This window comes from Fringilla coelebs (assembly GCF_963513975.1).
Source record: "Fringilla coelebs genome assembly, chromosome: 1".
Classification (NCBI taxonomy): domain Eukaryota; kingdom Metazoa; phylum Chordata; class Aves; order Passeriformes; family Fringillidae; genus Fringilla; species Fringilla coelebs.
The window spans coordinates 996,074-1,018,221 of record NC_140028.1 but is presented as its reverse complement, the minus strand read 5'-3'; the positions used below and the strand labels follow the sequence as shown (position 1 = coordinate 1,018,221).

The 22,148-nt window shown below is 51.3% G+C and overlaps 1 protein-coding gene across 1 annotated transcript in view; it reads right to left on the bottom strand.

Moving 5' to 3' along the window:
• CPSF1 (cleavage and polyadenylation specific factor 1) overlaps window positions 1-15,834 on the bottom strand; it is an 84,184-nt gene extending 68,350 nt beyond the window's left edge. Inside the window, exons 1-7 of the mRNA XM_084215346.1 lie at window positions 15,644-15,834; window positions 10,687-10,753; window positions 7,168-7,301; window positions 5,612-5,692; window positions 2,188-2,339; window positions 1,963-2,109; window positions 641-780 (exon numbers count right to left, since the gene is read on the bottom strand). Coding sequence (XP_084071472.1) covers window positions 641-780; window positions 1,963-2,109; window positions 2,188-2,339; window positions 5,612-5,692; window positions 7,168-7,301; window positions 10,687-10,753; window positions 15,644-15,787 — 865 coding nt within the window. The 5' untranslated portion in view covers window positions 15,788-15,834. The remainder of the gene's footprint in view (window positions 1-640; window positions 781-1,962; window positions 2,110-2,187; window positions 2,340-5,611; window positions 5,693-7,167; window positions 7,302-10,686; window positions 10,754-15,643) is intronic.
• Between the last annotated feature and the right edge of the window lie 6,314 nt (window positions 15,835-22,148).

The window sequence follows — 22,148 nt, the reverse complement described above, 5'->3', positions numbered from 1 at the left end:
GGTTTGGGCACGGGCAGTGCCTGGGTGCAGTCGAAGGGCAGCGAGCTCAGGGACCAGATCAGTGTCACTGTGTCACTGTGTCACTGTGTCACTGTGTCACTGTGTCACTGTGTCACTGTGTCCCTGTCCCTGTCACTGACCGATGGGTTTGGGCACGGGCAGTGCCTGGGTGCAGTCGAAGGGCAGCGAGCTCAGGGACCAGATCAGTGTCACTGTGTCACTGTGTCACTGTGTCACTGTGTCACTGTGTCACTGTGTCACTGTGTCCCTGTCCCTGTCACTGACCGATGGGTTTGGGCACGGGCAGTGCCTGGGTGCAGTCGAAGGGCAGCGAGCTCAGGGACCAGATCACTGTCACTGTGTCACTGTGTCACTGTGTCACTGTGTCACTGTGTCACTGTCACTGTGTCACTGTCACTGTGTCACTGTGTCACTGTCACTGTGTCACTGTGTCACTGTGTCACTGTGTCACTGTCACTGTGTCACTGTCACTGTGTCACTGTGTCCCTGTCACTGTGTCCCTGTCACTGTGTCACTGTGTCACTGTGTCACTGTCACTGTGTCACTGTCACTGTCACTGTGTCACTGTCACTGTGTCACTGTGTCACTGTGTCCCTGTCACTGTGTCCCTGTCACTGACCGATGGGTTTGGGCACGGGCAGTGCCTGGGTGCAGTCGAAGGGCAGCGAGCTCAGGGACCAGATCACGGGGTGGACGCGCTGCAGGATGTTCAGCGAGATGGCCACGATGCTGCAGGTGTCCTGTCGCACTGCCACCCTCCTGTGGGGACACCTCTGTCACCTCTGTGTCACCTGGGGGTCACAGACACAGCCTGACCCCTCACATGGCACTGCCACCCTCCTGTGGGGACACCTCTGTCACCTCTGTGTCACCTGGGGGTCACAGACACAGCCTGACCCCCCCAGTGGGACTGCCACCCTCCTGTGGGGACACCTCTGTCACCTCTGTGTCACCTGGGGGGGTGACAGACACAGCCTGACCCCTCCCAAAACGCCCTAAAATGCCCCAAAACCCCCCCCAAACGCAAAAGCTGCCCCGGGCCAGCTCTGGTTGGGCTCCAGGAGGATGAGCAGGGTGGGACCACAGCAGCCATGGGGGAACTGCATGGGCTGGGACACCCTGAAACCCCCCCCAGGGCACCCTAAAACCCCCTGAAACCCCCCAAACTACCCCAAATCCCCCTGAAACCTGCCCAAAACACCCCAAAAGTGCCCCAAATCTCCCTGGGATCCCAAAACTGCCCCGGGCCAGCTCTGGTTGGGCTCCAAGAGGATGAGCAGGGTGGGCTCACGGCAGCCATGGGGGAACTGCACGGGCTGGGACCACCAAAACCCCCTGAAACCCCCTCAAAACCCCCTGAAACCCCCTCAAAACCCCCTGAAACTCCCCCAAAATGCCCCAAAACCCCCTGAAATCCCCCTGGAACCCCAAAACTGACCCGGGCCAGCTCTGGTTGGGCTCGAAGAGGATCAGCAGGGTGGGACCAGAGCAGCCATGGGGGAACTGCATGGGCTGGGACCCTCTGAAACCACCCCAAAGCCCCTGAAACCCCCCCAAAACACCCCAAACCCCCTGAAATCCCCCTGGAACCCCAAAACTGACCCGGGCCAGCTCTGGTTGGGCTCGAAGAGGATGAGCAGGGTGGGCTCATGGTAGCCATGGGGGAACTGCATGGGCTGGGACCACCAAAACCCCCTGAAACCCCCTCAAAACCCCCTGAAACTCCCCCAAAATGCCCCAAAACCCCCTGAAATCCCCCTGGAACCCCAAAACTGACCCGGGCCAGGTCTGGTTGGGCTCGAAGAGGATGAGCAGGGTGGGCTCATAGTAGCCATGCAGGAACTGCATGGGCTGGGACCCTCTGAAACCACCCCAAAGCCCCTGAAACCCCCCCAAAACACCCCAAACCCCCTGAAATCCCCCTGGAACCCCAAAACTGACCCAGGCCAGGTCTGGTTGGGCTCGAAGAGGATCAGCAGGGTGGGCTCATAGTAGCCATGCAGGAACTGCATGTCGATGATGTTGAGCAGTTTCTCGTCCAGCTCCCGCACGTCGACGATGTAGCTGGGCAGGAAACTCGACTTCTGCCTGCGGAGATGAGGGGGGTTCAGGGGGGGCTGCCCGGGTTTTGGGGTGCCCAAGGGGGGTCTGGGGGGTCTCTCTCACCCCTCTCCCACCAGCCCCTCGTGCTCGTCGGCCAGGGAGTCGCGGCGGAAGGGCAGCACCACCAGGCGGGTGCCGTAGATCAGCATCACCGCGCAGCGCCCGTCGGGGTCCACGCGCACGCGCGGCGTGTGCACGTTCTGCACGAAGCCATCCTGGAAAAAACGAGGGGTTTAGGGGGGCTGGAACCCCAAAATCCATCCCAGAGTGACCCCACAAACACACAGGGGTGTGTGCACGTTCTGCACGAAGCCATCCTGGAAAACACGGGGGTTTGGGGGGGCTGGAACCCCAAAATCCATCCCACAGCCCTGTGTGCACGTTCTGCACGAAGCCATCCTGGAAAATACAGGGGGTTTGGGGGGCTGGAACCCCAAAATCCATCCCACAGCCCTGTGTGCACGTTCTGCACGAAGCCATCCTGGAAAAAACGAGGGGTTTGGGGGGGCTGGAACCCCAAAATCCATCCCAGAGGGACCCCACAAACACACAGAGAGTGTGCACATTCTGCACGAAGCCATCCTGGAAAAACAGGGGGTTTGGGAACCTCAGATGGGATTTGGGAACCCCAAAATCCATCCCACAGCCCCCTGTGAATGTTCTGCATGAAGCTGTCCTGGAAAACATGGGGTTTGGGGGGCTGGAACCCCAAAGTCCATCCTAGATCACCCTGTGAATGTTCTGCATGAAGCCATCCTGGAAAACAGGGGGGGTTTAGGGGGGCTGGAACCCCAAAATCCATCCCAGAGTGACCCCACAAACACACGGGGGTGTGTGCACGTTCTGCACGAAGCCATCCTGGAAAAACAGGGGGTTTAGGGGGGCTGGAACCCCAAAATCCATCCTAGATCCCTGTGTGCACGTTCTGCACGAAGCCATCCTGGAAAATACAGGGGGTTTGGGGGGGCTGGAACCCCAAAATCCATCCCAGAGTGACCCCACAAACACACAGGGGTGTGTGCACGTTCTGCACGAAGCCATCCTGGAAAACACAGAGGGTTTAGGGGGGCTGGAACCCCAAAATCCATTCTAGATCCCTCTGTGAATGTTCTGCACGAAGCTGTCTGGAAAACATGGGGTTTGGGGGGGCTGGAACCCTAAAATCCATCACAGAGTGACCCCAAAGCCACATGGGGCGTGTGCACGTTCTGCACGAAGCCATCCTGGAAAATACAGGGGGTTTGGGGGGCTGGAACCCCAAAATCCATCCCAGAGCCCCATGTGCACGTTCTGCACGAAGCCATCCTGGAAAAACAGGGGGTTTGGGAACCTCAGATGGGATTTGGGAACCCCAAAATCCATCCCAGAGCCCCATTCTGCACGAAGCCATCCTGAAAAATGGGAATCTGGGAACCCCAAATGGGATTTGGGAACCCCAAAATCCATCCCAGAGCTCTGTGGGCACAAAGCCATCCTGAAAAACCGGGGGTTTGGGGGGCTGGAACCCCAAAATCCATCCCAGAGCCCTGTGGGCAGGATCTGCACGAAGCCATCCTGAAAAATGGGATTTGGGAACCCCAGATGGGATTTGGGAACCCCAAAATCCATCCCACAGCCCCACTGTGCACGAAGCCATCCTGAAAAATGGGATTTGGGGGGCTCTGGAACCCCAAAATCCATCCCACAGCCCCATTCTGCACGAAGCCATCCTGAAAAAATGGGATTTGGGAACCCCAAAATCCATCCCAGAGTGACCCCACAAACACACAGGGGGGGATGTGCACGGTCTGCAGAAAACCATCCTGAAAAAATGGGAATTTGGGGGGGCTCTGGAACCCCAAAATCCATCCTGGGGGAAAATCAGGGATTTTGGGATGGTGGCAGAGACCCCAGAGCCAGGGAACCCCAAAATCCATCCTGGGGGAAATTCAGGGAATTTGGGATTGGGGGATAACCCTGGGATCTGAGGGAACCCCAAAATGCACCCAGGGGAACCCCAAAATCCCTTTCTGGGGGGAATTTCAGGGATTTTGGGGTTCTGGGATAACCCTGGGATCTGAGGGAACCCCAAAACCCTTTTCTGGGGGGAATTCAGGGATTTTGGGATTGGGGGATAACCCTGGGATCTGGGGAACCCCAAAATCCCTGAATTCCCCCCAGAAAAGGATTTTGGGGTTCTGGGATAACCCTGGCATCTGAGGGAACCCCAAAATGCACCCAGGGGAACCCCAAAATCCCTTTCTGGGGGAAATTCAGGGATTTTGGGATCACCCTGAGATTTTAGGGAACCCCAAAATCCATTTTTGGGGAGAAAATTGGGAATTTGGGATGCTGGAGAACCCTGGGATCTGAGGGAACCCCAAAATCTGGGGGGGAATGAGGGAATTGGGGGGTTCTGGGATGACCCTGGGATCTGGGGAACCCCAAAATCCATTTTGGGGCAAAATTCAGGGATTTTGGGGTTCTGGGATAACCCTGGGATCTGGGGAACCCCAAAATCCTTTTATGGGGGAATTCAGGGAATTTGGGATTGGGGGATAACCCTGGGATCTGAGGGAACCCCAAAATCCTTTTCTGGGGGGAATTCAGGGATTTTGGGGTTCTGGGATAACCCTGGGATCTGGGGAACCCCAAAATGCACCCAGGGGAACCCCAAAATCCCTTTCTGGGGGAAATTCAGGGATTTTGGGATCACCCTGAGATTTTAGGGAACCCCAAAATCCATTTTTGGAGAGAAAATTGGGAATTTGGGATGCTGGAGAACCCTGGGATTTAAGGGAACCCCAAAATCTGGGGGGAAATTCAGGGAATTTGGGGTTCTGGGATGACCCTGGGATCTGGGGAACCCCCAAATCCATTTTGGGGATAAATTCAGGGATTTTGGGGTGTTTGGGGTTTGAGGGATCCCCCAAATCCATTTTGGGGATAAATTCCGGGATTTTGGGGTGTTTGGGGTTTGAGGGATCCCCCAAATCCATTTTGGGGATAAATTCAGGGATTTTGGGGTGTTTGGGGTTTGAGGGATCCCCCAAATCCATTTTGGGGATAAATTCAGGGATTTTGGGGTGTTTGGGGTTTGAGGGATCCCCCAAATCCCTTTTGGGGGGAAGTTGAGGGAGTTTGGGTTCTGAGGGATCCCCCAAATCCATTTTGGGGATAAATTCAGGGATTTTGGGGTGTTTGGGGTTTGAGGGATCCCCCAAATCCCCTTTAGGGATAAATTCAGGGATTTTGGGGTGTTTGGGATCTGAGGGATCCCCCAAATCCATTTTGGGGATAAATTCAGGGATTTGGGGTGTTTGGGGTTTAAGGGATCCCCCAAATCCATTTTGGGGATAAATTCAGGGATTTTGGGGTGTTTGGGGTTTGAGGGATCCCCCAAATCCATTTTGGGGATAAATTCAGGATTTTGGGGTGTTTGGGATTCGAGGGAACCCCCAAACCCTTTTTGGGGATAAATTTGGGGATTTTGGGGTCCCAGGCTCACCCTCAGCTCCGGCTCCTCGAAGTAGTGCAGGGACAGAGTCTTGAGGTCGTGCGTGCCGGGGTCGTACTCCACCACCGAGAGCTGGGAAACAGCACCCCAAAAATGAGTCACAGCACCCCAAAAATCAGTTAGAGCACCCCAAGATTATCCAGAGCACCCCAAAGTTACCCACAGCACCCCAAAACTGAGTTACAGCATCCCAAAATGGGGTCGTGCTCCACCACCGAGAGCTGGGGAAACAGCACCCCAAAAATGAGTCACAGCACCCCAAAAATCAGTTAGAGCACCCCAAAATCATCCACAGCACCCCAAAATTATCTACAGCACCCCAAAACTGAGTTATAGCACCCTAAAATTGAGTTACAGCACCCCAAAATCATCCACAGCACCCCAAAGTTATCCAGAGCACCCCAAAGTTACCCACAGCACCCCAAAAATCAGTTAGAGCACCCCAAAATCATCCACAGCACCCCAAAGTTACCCACAGCACCCTAAAACTGAGTTATAGCACCCCAAAATGGGGTCGTGCTCCACCACCGAGAGCTGGGGGAACAGCACCCCAAAAATGAGTTAGAGCACCCCAAAAACCTTCAGAGCACCCCAAAAACCTTCAGAGCACCCCAACATCATCCACAGCAACCCAAGATTATCCACAGCACCCCAAAGTTATCTACAGCACCCCAAAAATCAGTTAGAGCACCCCAAAATCATCCAGAGCACCCCAAAATCATCCACAGCACCTCAAAATCATCCACAGCACCTCAAAAATGAGCTATGGCACCCCAAAATTGAATTACAGCACCCCAAAACTGAGTTACAGCACCCTAAAGTGGGATTGTGCTCCACCACTGAGAGCTGGGGGGACAGCACCCCAAAAAGCAGTTAGAGCACCCTAAAAATCAGTTACAGCACCCCAACATCATCCACAGCACCCCAAAATCATCCAGAGCACCCCAAAGTTACCCACAGCACCCCAAAATTATCCACAGCACCCTATAACTGAGTTACAGCACCCCAAAATCATCCACAGCACCCCAAAGTTACCCACAGCACCCCAAAATCATCCACAGCACCCCAAAGTTACCCACAGCACCCCAAAATCATCCACAGCACCCTAAAACTGAGTCACAGCACCCCAGAATGGGATTGTGCTCCACCACCGAGAGGTGAGGAAACAGCACTCCAAAATCAGCTAGAGCACCCCAAAATTATCTACAGCACCCCAAAGTTACCCACAGCACCCCAAAATTATCCACAGCACCCTAAAACTGAGTTACAGCACCCAAAAATGGGGTCATGCTCCACCACCGAGAGCTGGGGGAACAGCGCCCCAAAAATCGGTTAGAGCACCCCAAAATTATCTACAGCACCCCAAAAATCAGTTAGAGCACCCCAAAATTATGCACAGCACCCCAAAACTGAGTTATAGCACCCTAAAACTGAGTTACAGCACCCCAAAAATCATCCAGAGCACCCCAAAGTTATCCAGAGCACCCCAAAATCATCCACAGCACCACAAAATCATCCAGAGCACCCCAAAATCAGTTCCCCCCTACCTTGGCATCCTTGAAGCTGAGCAGCAGGGCGTCCCTCTTGGCCCCAGCCAGCTGCACGCTGGCCATGGACATCACATTCCCAAAAAACGAGAATGAGGCCACCAGCTCCAGCTTCTCCCTCTGCCCTTTGCCCTCTGGAAAGGAAAAAATTAAAAATTCAGATTTTTGGGGTTTTTTCGGGGTTTTCTTCAAGTTTTGTACCCCCCAAAATGGAGAAATTTGAAATTATGGGGATTTTTGAGGTGATTTTTTGGGTTGTTTTGGAGTTTGAAGGGGATGAAATGGAATTATTGGGGGGTTTTGGGGTTGATTGGGAGTGAAATTGGGGAGAAATGTCACAGAGGAGGAGAGCAGGGGGAGGAATGGGGGGAAATGGTTTCAAAAATGGGGAAAATCAGCCCAAAAATGGGAAAAATCAGCCCAAAAATGGGGAAAATCGACCCAAAAATGGGAAAAATCAGCCCAAAAATGGGAAAAATAAGCCCAAAAATGGGGAAAATCAACCCAAGAATGGGAGAAATCAACACAAGAATAGGAAAAATCAGCCCAAAAATGGGGAAAATCGACCCAAAAATGGGGAAAATCGACCCAAAAATGGGGAAAATCGACCCAAAAATGGGGAAAATCGACCCAAAAATGGGGAAAATCGACCCAAAAATGGGGAAAATCAGCCCAAAAATGGGGAAAATCAGCCTAAACAAGGGGAAAATCAACCCAAAAATGGGGAAAATCAGCCCAAAAATGGGGAAAATCAACCCAAGAATGGGAAAAATCAGCCCAAAAATGGGAAAAATCAGCCCAAAAATGGGAAAAATCAACCCAAAAATGGGAAAAATCAGCCCAAAAATGGGGAAAATCAACCCAAAAATGGGAAAAATCAGCACAAAAATGGGGAAAATCAACCCAAAAATGGGAAAAATCAGCCCAAAAATGGGAAAAATCAACCCAAAAATGGGGAAAATCAACCCAAGAATGGGAAAAATCAGCCCAAAAATGGGAAAAATCAGCCCAAAAATGGGAAAAATCAACCCAAAAATGGGGAAAATCAACCCAAGAATGGGAAAAATCCTTCTCCCGCTGCCCTTTGCCCTCTGCAGAGAGAAAATTGAAATTTTGGGGATTTTTTGGGGGTTTCCTCAAAGTTCTGCACCCCCCAAAAGGGAGAATTTCGGAATTGGGGGGATTTTGTGGGTGGTTTTTGTTGTGTTTGTGGTTCAAGGGAATGAAATGGAATTATTGGATGGTTTTGTGTTGATTGGGAGTGAAAATTAATTGGATGGTTTTGTATTAATTGGGAAATGGGGTAGGAATGGCAGGGAGGGGGAGAGCAGGGGGGAAATGGCTCCAAAAAAGGGGAAATCAGCCCAAAAAGGGGAGAAATTGTGCCAGAAGTGGAAGAAATCGCCCTAAAAATGAGAGAGTCGTCCTAAAAATGGGGGGAAATCAACACAGAAAGGAGAAATTCACCCTAAAAAGGGGGAAAATCAACCCAAAAAGCAAAGAAATCGTCCCAAAAAGGGGAGAAATCACCCTAAAAATGGGGAAATCGATCAAAAAGAAGGAAATCACCCTAAAAAGGGAGAAAGTCAACCCAAAAAGGGGGAAATCAACCCAAAAATGAGGGAATCACCCCAAAAATGGGAGTAAATCAACCCAAAAAAGGAGGGAATCAGCCCAAAAAAGGGGAATCCACCTCAAAAAAGGGAGGAAATCAACCCAAAAAGGGGGAAAATCACCCCAAAAGGGCAGAAAATCAACCCAAAAAGAAAACTGTCCCAAAAAGGAAGAAAATCACCCTAAAATGGGGGGAAATCAACCCAAAAAAGGAAATTGTCCCAAAAAAGGAGGGAAATCAACTCAAAAAGGAGAAAATCAACTCAAAAAGGAGGAAACTGCCCCAAAAAAGGAAGGAAATCCCCCCAAAAAGGGAAATTGCCCCAAAAAGGGGGGAAAATCATCCCAAAAGGAGGAAAATTGACCCAAAAAGGGCAGAAATCATCCCAAAAAGGGGAGAAATCACCCCAAAAAGGGCAGAAATCATCCCAAAAAAGGAGAAATCTTCCCAAAAGGGGGGAAATTAACCCAAAAAGGGCAGAAATCATCCCAAAAAAGGGGAGAAATTATCCCAAAAAGGAGAAAATCAACCCAAAAAGGGGAGAAATTATCCCAAAAAGGAGGAAAATCAATGCAAAAAGGGGAGAAATCTTCCCAAAAAGGGGAAAATCAACCCAAAAAGTGGAGAAATCAACCCAAAAAGGAAGAAAATCACCCCAAATGGGCAGAAAATCAACCCACAAAGAAAACTGTCCCCAAAAAGGAGGAAATCACCCTAAAAAGGGGAGAAATTGTCCCAAAAAGGGAGGAAATCACCCTAAAATGGGGGGAAATCAACCCAAAAAAGGGAATTGTCCCAAAAAAGGAGGGAAATCAACTCAAAAAGGAGAAAATCAACTCAAAAATGAGGAAACTGCCCCAAAAAAGGAAGGAAATCCCCCAAAAAAGGGAAATTGCCCCAAAAAGGGGGGGAAATAATCCCAAAAGGAGGAAAATTGACCCAAAAAGGGGAGAAATCAACCCAAAAAGGGGAGAAATCAACCCAAAAAGGGGGAAAATCAACCCAAAAAAGGGAGAAATCTTCCCAAAAAAGGGGAAATTAACCCAAAAAGGGCAGAAATCAACCCAAAAAGGGGAGAAATCATCCCAAAAAATGAGAAATCAACCCAAAAAGGGGAGAAATTATCCCAAAAAGGGGAAAATCAACCCAAAAAGGAAAAAAATCACCCTAAAAAAGGGAGGAAATGACCCCAAAAATGGGATCAGCCCCAAAAGAGAGAATCCCCCCAAAAATGGAAGAATTCACCTCAAAAATGGGAGAATCATCCCAAAAAAGGGAACAAATCATCACAAAAAGGGAGTGAGCCACCCCAAAAATGAGAGGATCACCCCAAAAAACGGAGGAAATGACCCCAAAAAACGGGAGAATGCTGAAAAAAGGAGGAAATCGCCCCAAAAAAGGAGAGAATTCTCCCCCAAAAGGGGAAATCAGCCAGAAAAAAGAGCAGAATTCCCAAATTCCCCCAAAAAATTCCCAAATCCCCCAAAAATTCTCAAAATCCCCCCCAAAAATTCCCAAATTCTGCCCAAAAATTCCCTAAATCCCCCCAAAAAATTTCCAAATTCTGCCCAAAAATTCCCCAAATCCCCCCAAAAAATTCCCAAATTCTGCCCAAAAATTCCCAAAATCCCCCCAAAAAATTCCCAAATTCTGCCCAAAAATTCCCAAAATCCCCCCAAAATTCCCAAATTCTCCCAAAAAATTCCCAAATTCTGCCCAAAAATTCCCAAAATTCCCCAAAATTCCCAAATTCTGCCCAAAAATTCCCAAAATTCCCCAAAATTCCCCCAAAATTCCCAAATCCTGCACAAAATTCCCAAATTCTGCCCAAAATTCCCAAAATCCCCCCAAAAAATTCCCAAATCCCCCCCAAAATCCCCAATTCCCCAGCTGGGCTCACTCACCCCCATTCCTGTCGCCTTTTCCTGCGGCCTGAGAGAGAAAATGGAAATTCCAGCACGGAGCCCAAATCTGGGGGGTTTGGGGAAAAATGGGGGAAAAGAGAGAAAAATCTGGGGGGAAATTGGGGGGAAATTGGGGGGAAATGGGGAAAATTTGGGGGGAAATTGGGAAAATCTGGGGAGGAAAACCGGGAGAAATGGGGAAATTTGGGGTGAAAATTGGGGGAAAATTGGGAAATTTGAGGGGGAAATGGGAAAAATTTGGGGAGAAATTGAGGGGAAATTTGGGGAGAAATTGAGGGGAAATTTGGGGGGGAAATGGGGAAAATTTGGGGAGAAAAAGTAGGAGAAATGGGGAAATTTGCAGTGAAAAATTGGGATAATTTGGGGTGAAAAATTGGGGGAAAATTGAGAAATTTGAAGGGGAAATGGGGAAAATTTGGGTAGAAACTGAGGGGAAATTTGGGGGGAAATGGGAGGAGAAATGGGAAAATTGAGGGGAAATTTGGGGTGGAAATGGGGAAATTTTGAGGGGGAAATTTTGGGGGGGAAATGGGGAAAATTTGGGGAGAAAAACTGGGAGAAATGGGGAAATTTGGGGTGAAAAATTGGGAAATTTGGGGGGGAAATTGGGGGAAATTTGGGGGGGGAAATGGGGAAATGGGGAAATTTGTGGGGGAAATGGGGAAAATTTGGGGAGAAAAACCCAGAGAAATGGGGAAATTTGGGGTGAAAATTGGGGGAAAATTGGGAAATTTGGGGGGGGAATGGGAGGAGAAATGGGAAAATTTGGGGAGAAATTGAGGGGAATTTTGGGGGGAAAACTGGGGGAATGGGGAAATTTGGGGGTGGAAATGGGGAAAATTTGGGGAGAAATTGAGAAGAAATTTGGGGTGGAAATGGGGAAATTTTGGGGGGAAATGGGGAAAATTTAGGGAGAAAAACTGGGAGAAATGGGAAAATTTGGGGGGAAAATTGGGGGAAAATTGGGAAATTTGGGGGGAAATTTGGGGAAAGGGGAAATTTGGGGGGGAAATGGGGAAAATTTGGGAAGAAAAACCCAGAGAAATGGGGAAATTTGGGGTGAAAATTGGGGGAAAATTGGGAAATTTGAGGGGGAAATGGGGAAAATTTGGGGGGAAACTGAGGGGAAATTTGGGGGGAAATGGGAGGAGAAATGGGAAAATTTGGGGGAAAAACTGAGGAAAAAGGGGAAACTTTGGGGAGAAAATTGAGGGGAAATTTGGGTGGAAATGGGGAAATTTTGAGGTGGAAATTTTGGGGTGGGAAATGGGGAAAATTTGGGGAGAAAACCGTGAGAAATGGGGAAATTTGGGGTGAAAAATTGGGAAAATTTGGGGGGGAAATTGGGGAGAAAGGGGAAATTTGGGGGGGAAATGGGGAAAATTTGGGGAGAAAAATTGGGAAAATTTAGGGTGAAAAACTGGGGGAAAATTGGGAAATTTGAGGGGGAAATGGGGAAAATTTGGGGAGAAATTGAGGGAAAATTTGGGGAGAAAAACTGGGAGAAATGGGGAAATTTGGGGTGAAAAATTGGGAAAATTTTGGGGGGAAACTGGGGGAAAATTGGGAAATTTGAGGGGGAAAATTGGGGAAATAGGGAAATTTGGGGGGGAAATGGGGAAAATATGGGGTGAAAATTGGGAAATGGGGAAATTTGGGGGGAAATGGGAAAATTTGGGGAGGAAAACCGGGAGAAATGGGGAAATTTGGGGTGAAAAATTGGGAAAATTTGGGGGGAAAATCGGGAAATTTGGGGGGAAATGGGAAAATTTGGGGAGGAAAACCGGGAGAAATGGGAAAATTTGGGGTGAAAAATTGGGAAAATCTGGGGGAAAATTGGGGGAAAATTGGGAAATTTGAGGGGGAAAATTGGGGAAATGGGGAAATTTGGGGGGGAAATTGGGAAAATTTGGGGTGAAAATTGGGAAATGGGGAAATTTGGGGGGAAATGGGAAAATTTGGGGAGGAAAACCGGGAGAAATGGGAAAATTTGGGGGGAAAATTGGAAAATTTGGGGGGAAATTGGGGGAAAATTGGGAAATTTGAGGGGGAAATTGGGGAAATGGGGAAATTTGGGGTGAAAATTGGGAAATTTGGGGGGGAAATTGGGGGAAAATTGGGAAATTTGAGGGGGAAATTGGGAAAATTTAGGGTGAAAATGGGGAAATTTGGGGAGGAAAATTGGGGGGGGAATTGGGAAATTTAGGGGGGAGGGAAATTTGGGGGGAAATTTTGAGGGGGAAATTGGTGAAAATGGGAAAATTTGGGGGGGATTGGGGGAAATGGGGAAATTTGGGGGGAAATTGGGGGGAAGGAAAATTTGGGGTTGGATTTTGGGGGGGGGAAGGAAAATTTGGGGTTGGATTTTGGGGGGGAAGGAAAATTTGGGGGTTGGATTTTTGGGGGGGAAGGAAAATTTGGGGGGTGGATTTTTGGGGGGGCAGTTTCTGGGGGTAACTTTTGGGGGGGATTTTTGGGGGGGCAGTTTCTGGGGATAACTTTTGGGGTTATTTTGGAGGATTTTTGGGGGGGTCATTTTGGAGGGTTATTTTGGAAAGGATTTTCAGGGGTTTTTTGTGAGTGGGTCAGGTTTTGGGGCTCATTTTGGGGATTTTTTTGGGTCAGTATTTGGGGTGCATTTTTGGGGTTATTTAGGAGTTGATTTTTGGTTGTTTTTCCTGGGTGGGTCAGGTTTTTGGGGGTGATTTTGGAAGGGATTTTTGATTGTTTTTTCCTGTAGGTCAGGTTTTTGGGGTTCATTTTTGGGGTTCATTTTTGGAGTTGATTTTGGGGTGTTTTTCCTGAGGGTCAGGTTTTTGGGGTTCATTTTTGGAGTTGACTTTGGGGTATTTTCCCTGGGGGGTGAGGTTTTTGGGGTTCATTTCTGGGGTGATTTTGGAGTTGATTTTTGGATTTTTTTTCCAGGGGGGTCAGGGTTTTGGGGGTTCATTTTTGGAGTTGATTTTTGGGGTATTTTCCCTGGGGGTGAGGTTTTTGGGATTCATTTTTGGGGTGATTTTGGAGTTGATTTTTGGTTTTTTTCCAGGGGGGAAGGTCAGGTTTTTGGGGGTGATTTTGGAGTTGATTTTTGGTTGTTATTATTCCTGGGGGGTCAGGTTTTTGGGGTTCATTTTTGGGGTTCATTTTTGGAGTTGACTTTGGGGTGTTTTTCCTGAGGGTCAGGTTTTTGGGGTTCATTTTTGGAGTTGACTTTGGGGTATTTTCCCTGGGGCTGAGGTTTTTGGGGTTCATTTTTGGGGTGATTTTGGAGTTGATTTTGGGGTTTTTTTCCTGGGGGGGGTCAGGTTTTTGGGGGTGATTTTGGAGTTGATTTTGGGGTACTTTCCCTGTGGGTCAGGTTTTTGGGGGTGATTTCGGAGTTGATTTTGGGGTATTTTCCCTGGGGCTGAGGTTTTTGGGGTTCATTTTTGGGAGTTATTTCAGAGTTGATTTTTGGGGTATTTCCCCTGGGGGTGAGGTTTTTGGGTTCATTTTTGGGGTGATTTTGGAGTTGATTTTGGGGTTTTTTCCTGTGGGTCAGGTTTTTGGGGTTCATTTTTGGAGTTGATTTTTGGGTTTTTTTCCAGGGGGATGAGGTTTTTGGGGGTTATTTAGGAAGAGATTTTTGATTGTTTTTATTCCTGAGGGTCAGGTTTTTGGGGTTCATTTTTGGGGTTATTTTGGAGTTGATTTTTGGGGTATTTTTTCCCTGGGGGGTGAGGTTTTTGGGGTTCATTTTTGGGAGTTATTTCAGAGTTGATTTTTGGGGTATTTTTTCCTGGGGGGTGAGGTTTTTGGGGTTCATTTTTGGGAGTTATTTCAGAGTTGATTTTTGGGGTATTTTTTCCTGGGGGGTGAGGTTTTTGGGGTTCATTTTTGGGGTTATTTTGGAGTTGATTTTGGATTTTTTTTCCAGGGGCTGAGGTTTTTGGGGTTCATTTTTGGAGTTGATTTTTGGGTTTTTTTCCAGGGGGATGAGGTTTTTGGGGGTTATTTAGGAAGAGATTTTTGATTGTTTTTATTCCTGAGGGTCAGGTTTTTGGGGTTCATTTTTGGGGTGATTTTGGAGTTGATTTTTGGTTGTTTTTTTCCAGGGGGATGAGGTTTTTGGGGGTGATTTTGGAGTTGATTTGGGGGTATTTTCCCTCAGGATCAGGTTTTAGGGGGTGATTTTGGAGTTGATTTTTGGTTGTTTTTATTCCTGGGGAGTCAAGTTTTTGGGGTTCATTTTTGGAGTTGATTTTTGGGGTATTTTCCCTGTGGGTCAGGTTTTTGGGGTATTTTTTCCTGGGGCTGAGGTTTTTGGGGTTCATTTTTGGGAGTTATTTCGGAGTTGATTTTTGGGGTATTTTTTCCTGGGGCTGAGGTTTTTGGGGTTCATTTTTGGGAGTTATTTCAGAGTTGATTTTTGGGGTATTTTCCCTGGAGGTGATGTTTTTGGGGTTCATTTTTGGGGTGATTTTGGAGTTGATTTTGGATTTTTTTTCCAGGAGGGTCAGGTTTTTGGGGTTCATTTTTGGAGTTGATTTTGGGGTATTTTCCCTGGGGCTGAGGTTTTTGGGGTTCATTTTTGGAGTTGATTTTGGGGTTTTTATCCCTGGGGCTGAGGTTTTTGGGGTTCATTTTTGGGGTTATTTTGGAGTTGACCTTGGGTTTTTTCCTGGGTGGGTCAGGTTTTGGGGGGTGATTTTGGAAAGGATTTTTGGTTGGTTTTTCCTGGGGAGGGTCAGGTTTTGGGGAGTTATTTCAGAGTTGTTTTTGGGGTATTTTCCCTGGGGCTGAGGTTTTTGGGGTTCATTTTTGGGAGTTATTTCAGAGTTGATTTTGGGGTATTTCTCCTGGGGGGGTCATTTTTTTGGGGTTCATTTTTGGAGTTGATTTTTGGGGTTTTTATCCCTGGGGCTGAGTTTTTTGGGGTTCATTTCTGTGGGCTCACCTCAGGCTCGTGGTTGAGGCGATAGACGAAGAGCTGCGAGGTTCCGGCCACCACCAGGTTCCGCTCGGCCGCCGAGAAGAAATGGCAATAAAGGGAAAATTCCAGCCCAGTGGGAGGGTGGGTCTGCTTGTACACGGCGTACATGGCCCCCAAAATCCCCCAAAATCCCCCAAATCCGCCTGGGGGGTCCTGGGGGGCTCTGAGGAGAGAGATCGGGGTGAGAAATGGGGAATCGGGGGGAAAAAAGGGAGAATTGAAAAATGGAAAATCGGGGTGAAAATGGGAAATTGGGGGGAAAGGGAGAATGTGAGGGGAAAAAAAGAGATGGGGGAGGAAAATGTGGAAAAGATGGAGAATTGGGGGTGGAAAGGGGAAATTGGGGGTGGAAAGAGAAAATCATCGCTAAAAAAGGGAAAATGGGGTTGAAAAAAGGGGAAATTGGGGAAGGAAAAAAAAGAAAATCATCACTAAAAAGGGAAAATGGGGTTGAAAAAAGGGGAAATTGGGGGTGGAAAGAGAAAATCATCACTAACAAAGGGAAAAAGGGGTTGAAAAAAGGGGAAATTGGGGAAGGAAAAGAAAATCATCACTGAAAAAGGGAAAATGGGGTTGAAAAAAGGAGAAATTGGGAAGAAAATCATCACTAACAAAGGGAAAACGGGGTTGAAAAAGGGGGAAATTGGGGAAGAAAATGAAAATCATCACTAAGAAAGGGAAAATGGGGCTGAAAAAAGGGGAAATTGAGGAAGAAAAAGAAAAGCATCACTAAAAAAGGGAAAATGGGGTTGAAAAAAGGGGAAATTGGGAAAAGAAAAGAAAATCATCACTAAAAAAGGGAAAATGGGGTTGAAAAAAGGGGAAATTGGGAGAAAAAAAGGGGATATTATGCCTAAAAGAGGTAAAATGAATCCTCAAAAAAAGGCAGGAAAACGCCCAAATGAGGGAGGAATTGCCACCAAAAAAAGAGAGAAATCAGCCCAAAAAACAGGGACACACAATCCCCTCCAAAAGGCCATAATCCCCTTCCCATGGGCCCCCCAAAATGAGCCCCAGATCCCCTCAAACCTCCCCCCTCAGTCCCCCCCATTTTCCCCTCATGGACCCCCCAAATTTCTCCTAAGAACCCTCACAGGACCCCCCCATTTTCCCCCCTCAGTTCCCCCCATTTTCCCCTCACAGACCCCTCAAATTTCCCCTCAGAGCTCCTCAAACCCCCTCCCCCCTCAGTTCCCCCCATTTTCCCCTCACCCCCTCACAGGACCCTCCCCATTTTCCCCCCCTCAGGCCCCCCCATTTTCCCCCGAGACCCCCCCAAAAGGAACCCCCAAACACCCCCCCCTCAGCCCCCCCGCCCCATTTCCCCCTCATGGACCCCCTAAATTTCCCCTCAGACCCCTCAAACCTCCCCCCTCAGTCACCCCCATTTTCCCCTCATAGACCCCCCCTAAACTCCCCTCAGACCCCCCCAAAGGACCCCTCAAATCTCCCCCCATTTTCCCCTCACAGACCCCCCCAATTTCCCCTCAGACCCCCCAAAGGACCCCTCAAATCTCCCCCCAATTTCCCCTCAGACCCCCCAAATTCCCCTCTGACCCCCCCAAAGGATCCCTCAAATCTCCCCCCACTTTCCCCTCACGGACCCCCAAACCTTCCCCCTCAGTCCCCCCCATTTCCTCCTCATGCCCCCCCAAAATTTCCTTTTAGAACACCCCAAATCTCATCCCCATGGATCCCTCAACACCCTCAAAGTGCCCCCCCAAACTTTTCCCCCTCAGTTTCCCCTCACAGACCCCCCAATTTCCCCTAATACCTCTCAAAGCCCCTTGATCCCAATTATTCCCTATGAACCTCAAAGAGCCCCCCAATTTTCCCCTCAGACCCCTAAAACCTCCCCCCTCAGTCGCCCCCATTTTCCCCTCACAGATCCCCCAAATTCCCCCTCAGACCCCCCCCAAAGGACCCCTCAAATCTCCCCCCATTTTCTCCTCACAGACCCCCCAAATTCCCCCTCAGACCCCCCAAAGGACCCCTCAAATCTCCCCCCTCAGTCACTCCCATTTTCCCCTCACAGACCCCCCAAATTCCCCTCTGACCCCCCCAAGGGACCCCTCAAATCTCCCCCCAAAGCTCCCCCCACTTTCCCCTCACAGACCCCCCCCCAATTTCCCCTCAGACCCCTCAAAAGACCCCTCAAATCTCCCCCCACTTTCCCCTCATGGACCCCCAAACCTTCCCCCTCAGTCTCCCCCATTTCCTCCTCATGCCCCCCCAAAATTTCCTTTTAGAACACCCCAAATCTCATCCCCATGGATCCCTCAACACCTTCAAAGTGCCCCCCAAACTTTTCCCCCTCAGTTTCCCCTCACAGACCCCCCAATTTTCCCCTCAGACCCCTAAAACCTCCCCCCTCAGTCACCCCCATTTTCCCCTCACAGACCCCCCAAATTCCCCCAAAAAATCCCCAAAAGACCCCTCAAATCTCCCCCCAAAGCTCCCCCCATTTTCCCCTCACAGACCCCCCCAAATTCCCCCTCAGACCCCCATAGATCCCTCAAATCTCCCCCAAATCTCCCCCCATTTTCCCCTCACAGACCCCCCCAAATTCCCCTCTGACCCCCCCAAAGGACCCCTCAAATCTCCCCCCTCAGTCACTCCCATTTTCCCCTCACAGACCCCCCAAATTCCCCCTCAGACCCCCCAAAGGACCCCTCAAATCTCCCCCCATTTTCCCCTCACAGACCCCCCAAATTCCCCTCTGACCCCCCCAAAGGACCCCTCAAATCTCCCCCCAAATCTCCCCCCATTTTCTTCTCACCAACCCCCCACCCTATGTCCCCCCAAAATTTCCCCTCAGACCCCCAAAGGACCCCTCAAATCCCCACCAAGGCTCCCCCCTCAGTCGCCCCCATTTTCCCCTCACGGACCCCCCAAATTTCTCCTCAGCCCTTTCAAAGCCCCTCAACCCCAATTATCCCCTACGAACCCCAAAGAGCCCCCCCAAATTTCCCCTCAGACCACCCCCAGAAGTTCCCCCCTCAGTCCCCTCCATTTTCCCTCATTGACCACCCGTATTTCCCCTCAGACCCCTCACAAAATTCCCCCAATCCTCCCCCCCTCAGTTCCCGCCATTTCCCCCTCACGGACACCCCAAAACACCCCTCAGATCCCTCACAGGACCCTCCCCATTTCCCCTCCTCAGTCGCCCCCATTTTCTCCTCACAGACCCTCAAATTCCCCCTGAGACCCCTCAGAGCCCCTCACAGAATCCCCCCAAACCTCTCCCCTCAGTCCCCCCATTTTCCCCTCACGGACCCCCAAAATTTCCCCTCAGACCCCTCAAAGCCCCTCAACCCCAATTATCCTCTATGAACCCCAAAGAGCCCCCCAAATTTCCCCTCAGACCACCCCAAAGCTCCCCTCTCAACCCCCTCCATTTTCCCCTCACAGACCCCCCAAACATGCCCTCAGACCCCTCACAGGACCCTCCCCGTTTTCCCCCCTCAGTTCCATCACTTTTCCCCTCACGGACCCCCCGAATTTTCCCTCAACCCCCCTCCCAAAGCATCCCTAAAACCTCCCCCCTCAGTCCCCCCATTTTCCCCTCACGGACCCGCTAAAACTCCCCTCAGACGCCTCAACTCCCCCATCTCCCTCCACCGCCCCCTCCACCTCTTAGTCCCCCTCAAGCCTCCCCCGAACCTCCCAAAAAACTCCTCAAAACCCGCCAAATCCCCCCAAATTGGCGCCCCATCCTCACCGCTCCCACGCGGGCCGGGCCCGTCCCGCTCCCGCCGCCGCCGCCGCCACCACAGAGATGCCGGAAGTGGGGCCGGAAGTGGCGCTAGAGAGGCGCTCCTGGGGCCGCTCCGGCCGCTCCCGCACCGACCATAGAGACGCGGGGTCCTCCAGCGGAGCCGGGGACCCCCGGGGGACCCCCCAAAACCCCAGCGACCCTCTGTGGGGATTTGGGGGAAATTTGGGGAGATTTGGGGAGTCCTGGACACCCCAAAAAGGGGCTGGACGCCATGGGGAGAGGCTGGGGGGAGTCAGGACTCCCCAAAAAGGGCTGGACTCCCATAGGGACCCTATAGCCCCCCAAAAAGGGGCTGCACCCCAGTTCCCCCCCAGTCCCTCCCAGTCTGTCCCAGTCTATCCCAGTCCCTCCCAGTCCCTCCCAGTCCATCCTCGTCTGTCCCAGTCCATTCCCAGTCCCTCCCAGTCCTTCCCAGTCCCATCCCAGTCCATTCCCAGTCCCATCCCAGTCCATTCCCAGTCCATCCCAGTCCCAACCCAGTTACTCCCAGTCCCATCCCAGTCCATCCCAGTCCCATCCCAGTCCCAACCCAGTCCATCCCAGTCCATCCCAGTCCATCCCAGTCCATTCCCAGTCCCTCCCACTCCCATCCCAGTCCCATCCCAGTCCATCCCAGTCCCTCCCAGTTCCCCACCCCAGATCCAGCACTCCAGCTCCATTTCCACCTTTATTGCCCCATTGTCCCCCCGGGGGGGTCCGGGGGTGCCCCCGGCTGGCCCCAGGTGTGCCCAGGTGTGTCCAGGTGTGTCCAGGTGTGCCCAGGTGTGTTTCAATCGTGTCCAGGTGTGTTCCAATTGTGTCCAGCTGTGCCCAGGTCCATCCAGGTGTGTTCCAGTTGTGTCCAGGTGTGTCCAGGTGTGTTCCAGTTGTGTCCAGGTGTGTCCAGGTGCAACCAGGTGTGTTTCAATTGTGTCCAGTTTTGTCAAGGTGTGTTCCAGGTGTGTCCAGGTGTGTTCCAATTGTGTCCAGGTGTGTCCAGGTGTGTCCAGGTGCTGTTCCAACTGTGTCCAGGTGTGTCCAGGTGTGTCCAGGTGTGTTCCAAGTGTATCCAGGCATATCCAGGTGTGTCCAGGTGTGTCCCAAGTGTATCCAGGTGTGTTCCAGGTGTATCCAGGTGTGTCCAGGTGTGCCCAGGTGCCGATCCCAGGTGGGTCAGTGCTCGTCCCCCAGCTCGTTCAGGGCCAGCAGCAGCAGCAGCCCCCACCCCCCGAGCAGCCCCGCGCTCTGCAGCGCCAGCAGCGCCCAGGGGCTGGGGGCGCGCATAGACAGCATGGCCGGCACCTGTGGGACACCTGAGAGTCACCTGGGGACACCTGGGGACACCTGAGTGTCACCTGAGTGTCACCTGAGTGTCACCTGGGTGTCACCTGCAGCCCCACCCCCCGAGCAGCCCCGCGCTCTGCAGCGCCAGCAGCGCCCAGGGGCTGGGGCACGCATGGACAGCATGGCCGGCACCTGTGGGACACCTGAGAGTCACCTGGGGACACCTGAGAGTCACCTGAGTGTCACCTGAGTGTCACCTGAGTGTCACCTGAGTGTCACCTGGGTGTCACCTGCAGCCCCACCCCCCGAGCAGCCCCGCGCTCTGCAGCGCCAGCAGTGCCCAGGGGCTGGGGGCGCGCATGGACAGCATGGCCGGCACCTGTGGGACACCTGAGAGTCACCTGGGGACACCTGGGGACACCTGAGAGTCACCTGGGGACACCTGAGAGTCACCTGAGTGTCACCTGGGGACACCTGAGAGTCACCTGAGTGTCACCTGGGAACACCTGAGAGTCACCTGGGTGTCACCTGAGTGTCACCTGGGAACACCTGGGAGTCACCTGAGTGTCACCTGAGAGTCACCTGAGTGTCACCTGAGTGTCACCTGAGAGTGACCTGGGGACACCTGAGAGTCACCTGAGTGTCACCTGGGTGTCACCTGAGTGTCACCTGAGTGTCACCTGGGAACACCTGAGAGTCACCTGGGTGTCACCTGAGTGTCACCTGGGAACACCTGGGAGTCACCTGAGTGTCACCTGAGAGTCACCTGAGTGTCACCTGAGTGTCACCTGAGAGTGACCTGGGGACACCTGAGAGTCACCTGAGTGTCACCTGGGGACACCTGAGAGTCACCTGGAGACACCTGAGAGTCACCTGTCACCTGAGAGTCACCTGGAGGCACTTGGGACATCTCAGAGTCACCTGAGGGTCACCCCAGTGTCCCCTGGATGCCACTGTGTCCCCACTGTCCCCAATCCCCCTGAGTTTCCCCAATGTCCCCAACCCTCCCAATCCCCCAATGTCCCCAATGTCCCCAATGTCTCCAACGTCCCCAATCCCCCCAGTGTCCCCAATCCCCCTGAGTGTCCCCAATGTCCCCAATCCCCCCAGTGTCCCCATGTCCCTCACCATGTGACACAGCACCAGGTGCAGCAGGAAGCCCCAATCCCCCTGAGTGTCCCCAATCCCCCCAATGTCCCCGATGTCCCCAATCCCCCCGATGTCCCCAGTGTCCCCAATGTCCCTCACCATGTGGCACAGTGCCAGGTGCAGCAGGAAGCCCCAATGTCCCCGATGTCCCCAATGTCCCCAATCCCCCCAATGTCCCCAATCCCCCCAATGTCCCCAATGTCCCCAGTGTCCCCATGTCCCCGATGTCCCCAATGTCCCTCACCATGTGGCACAGTGCCAGGTGCAGCAGGAAGCCCC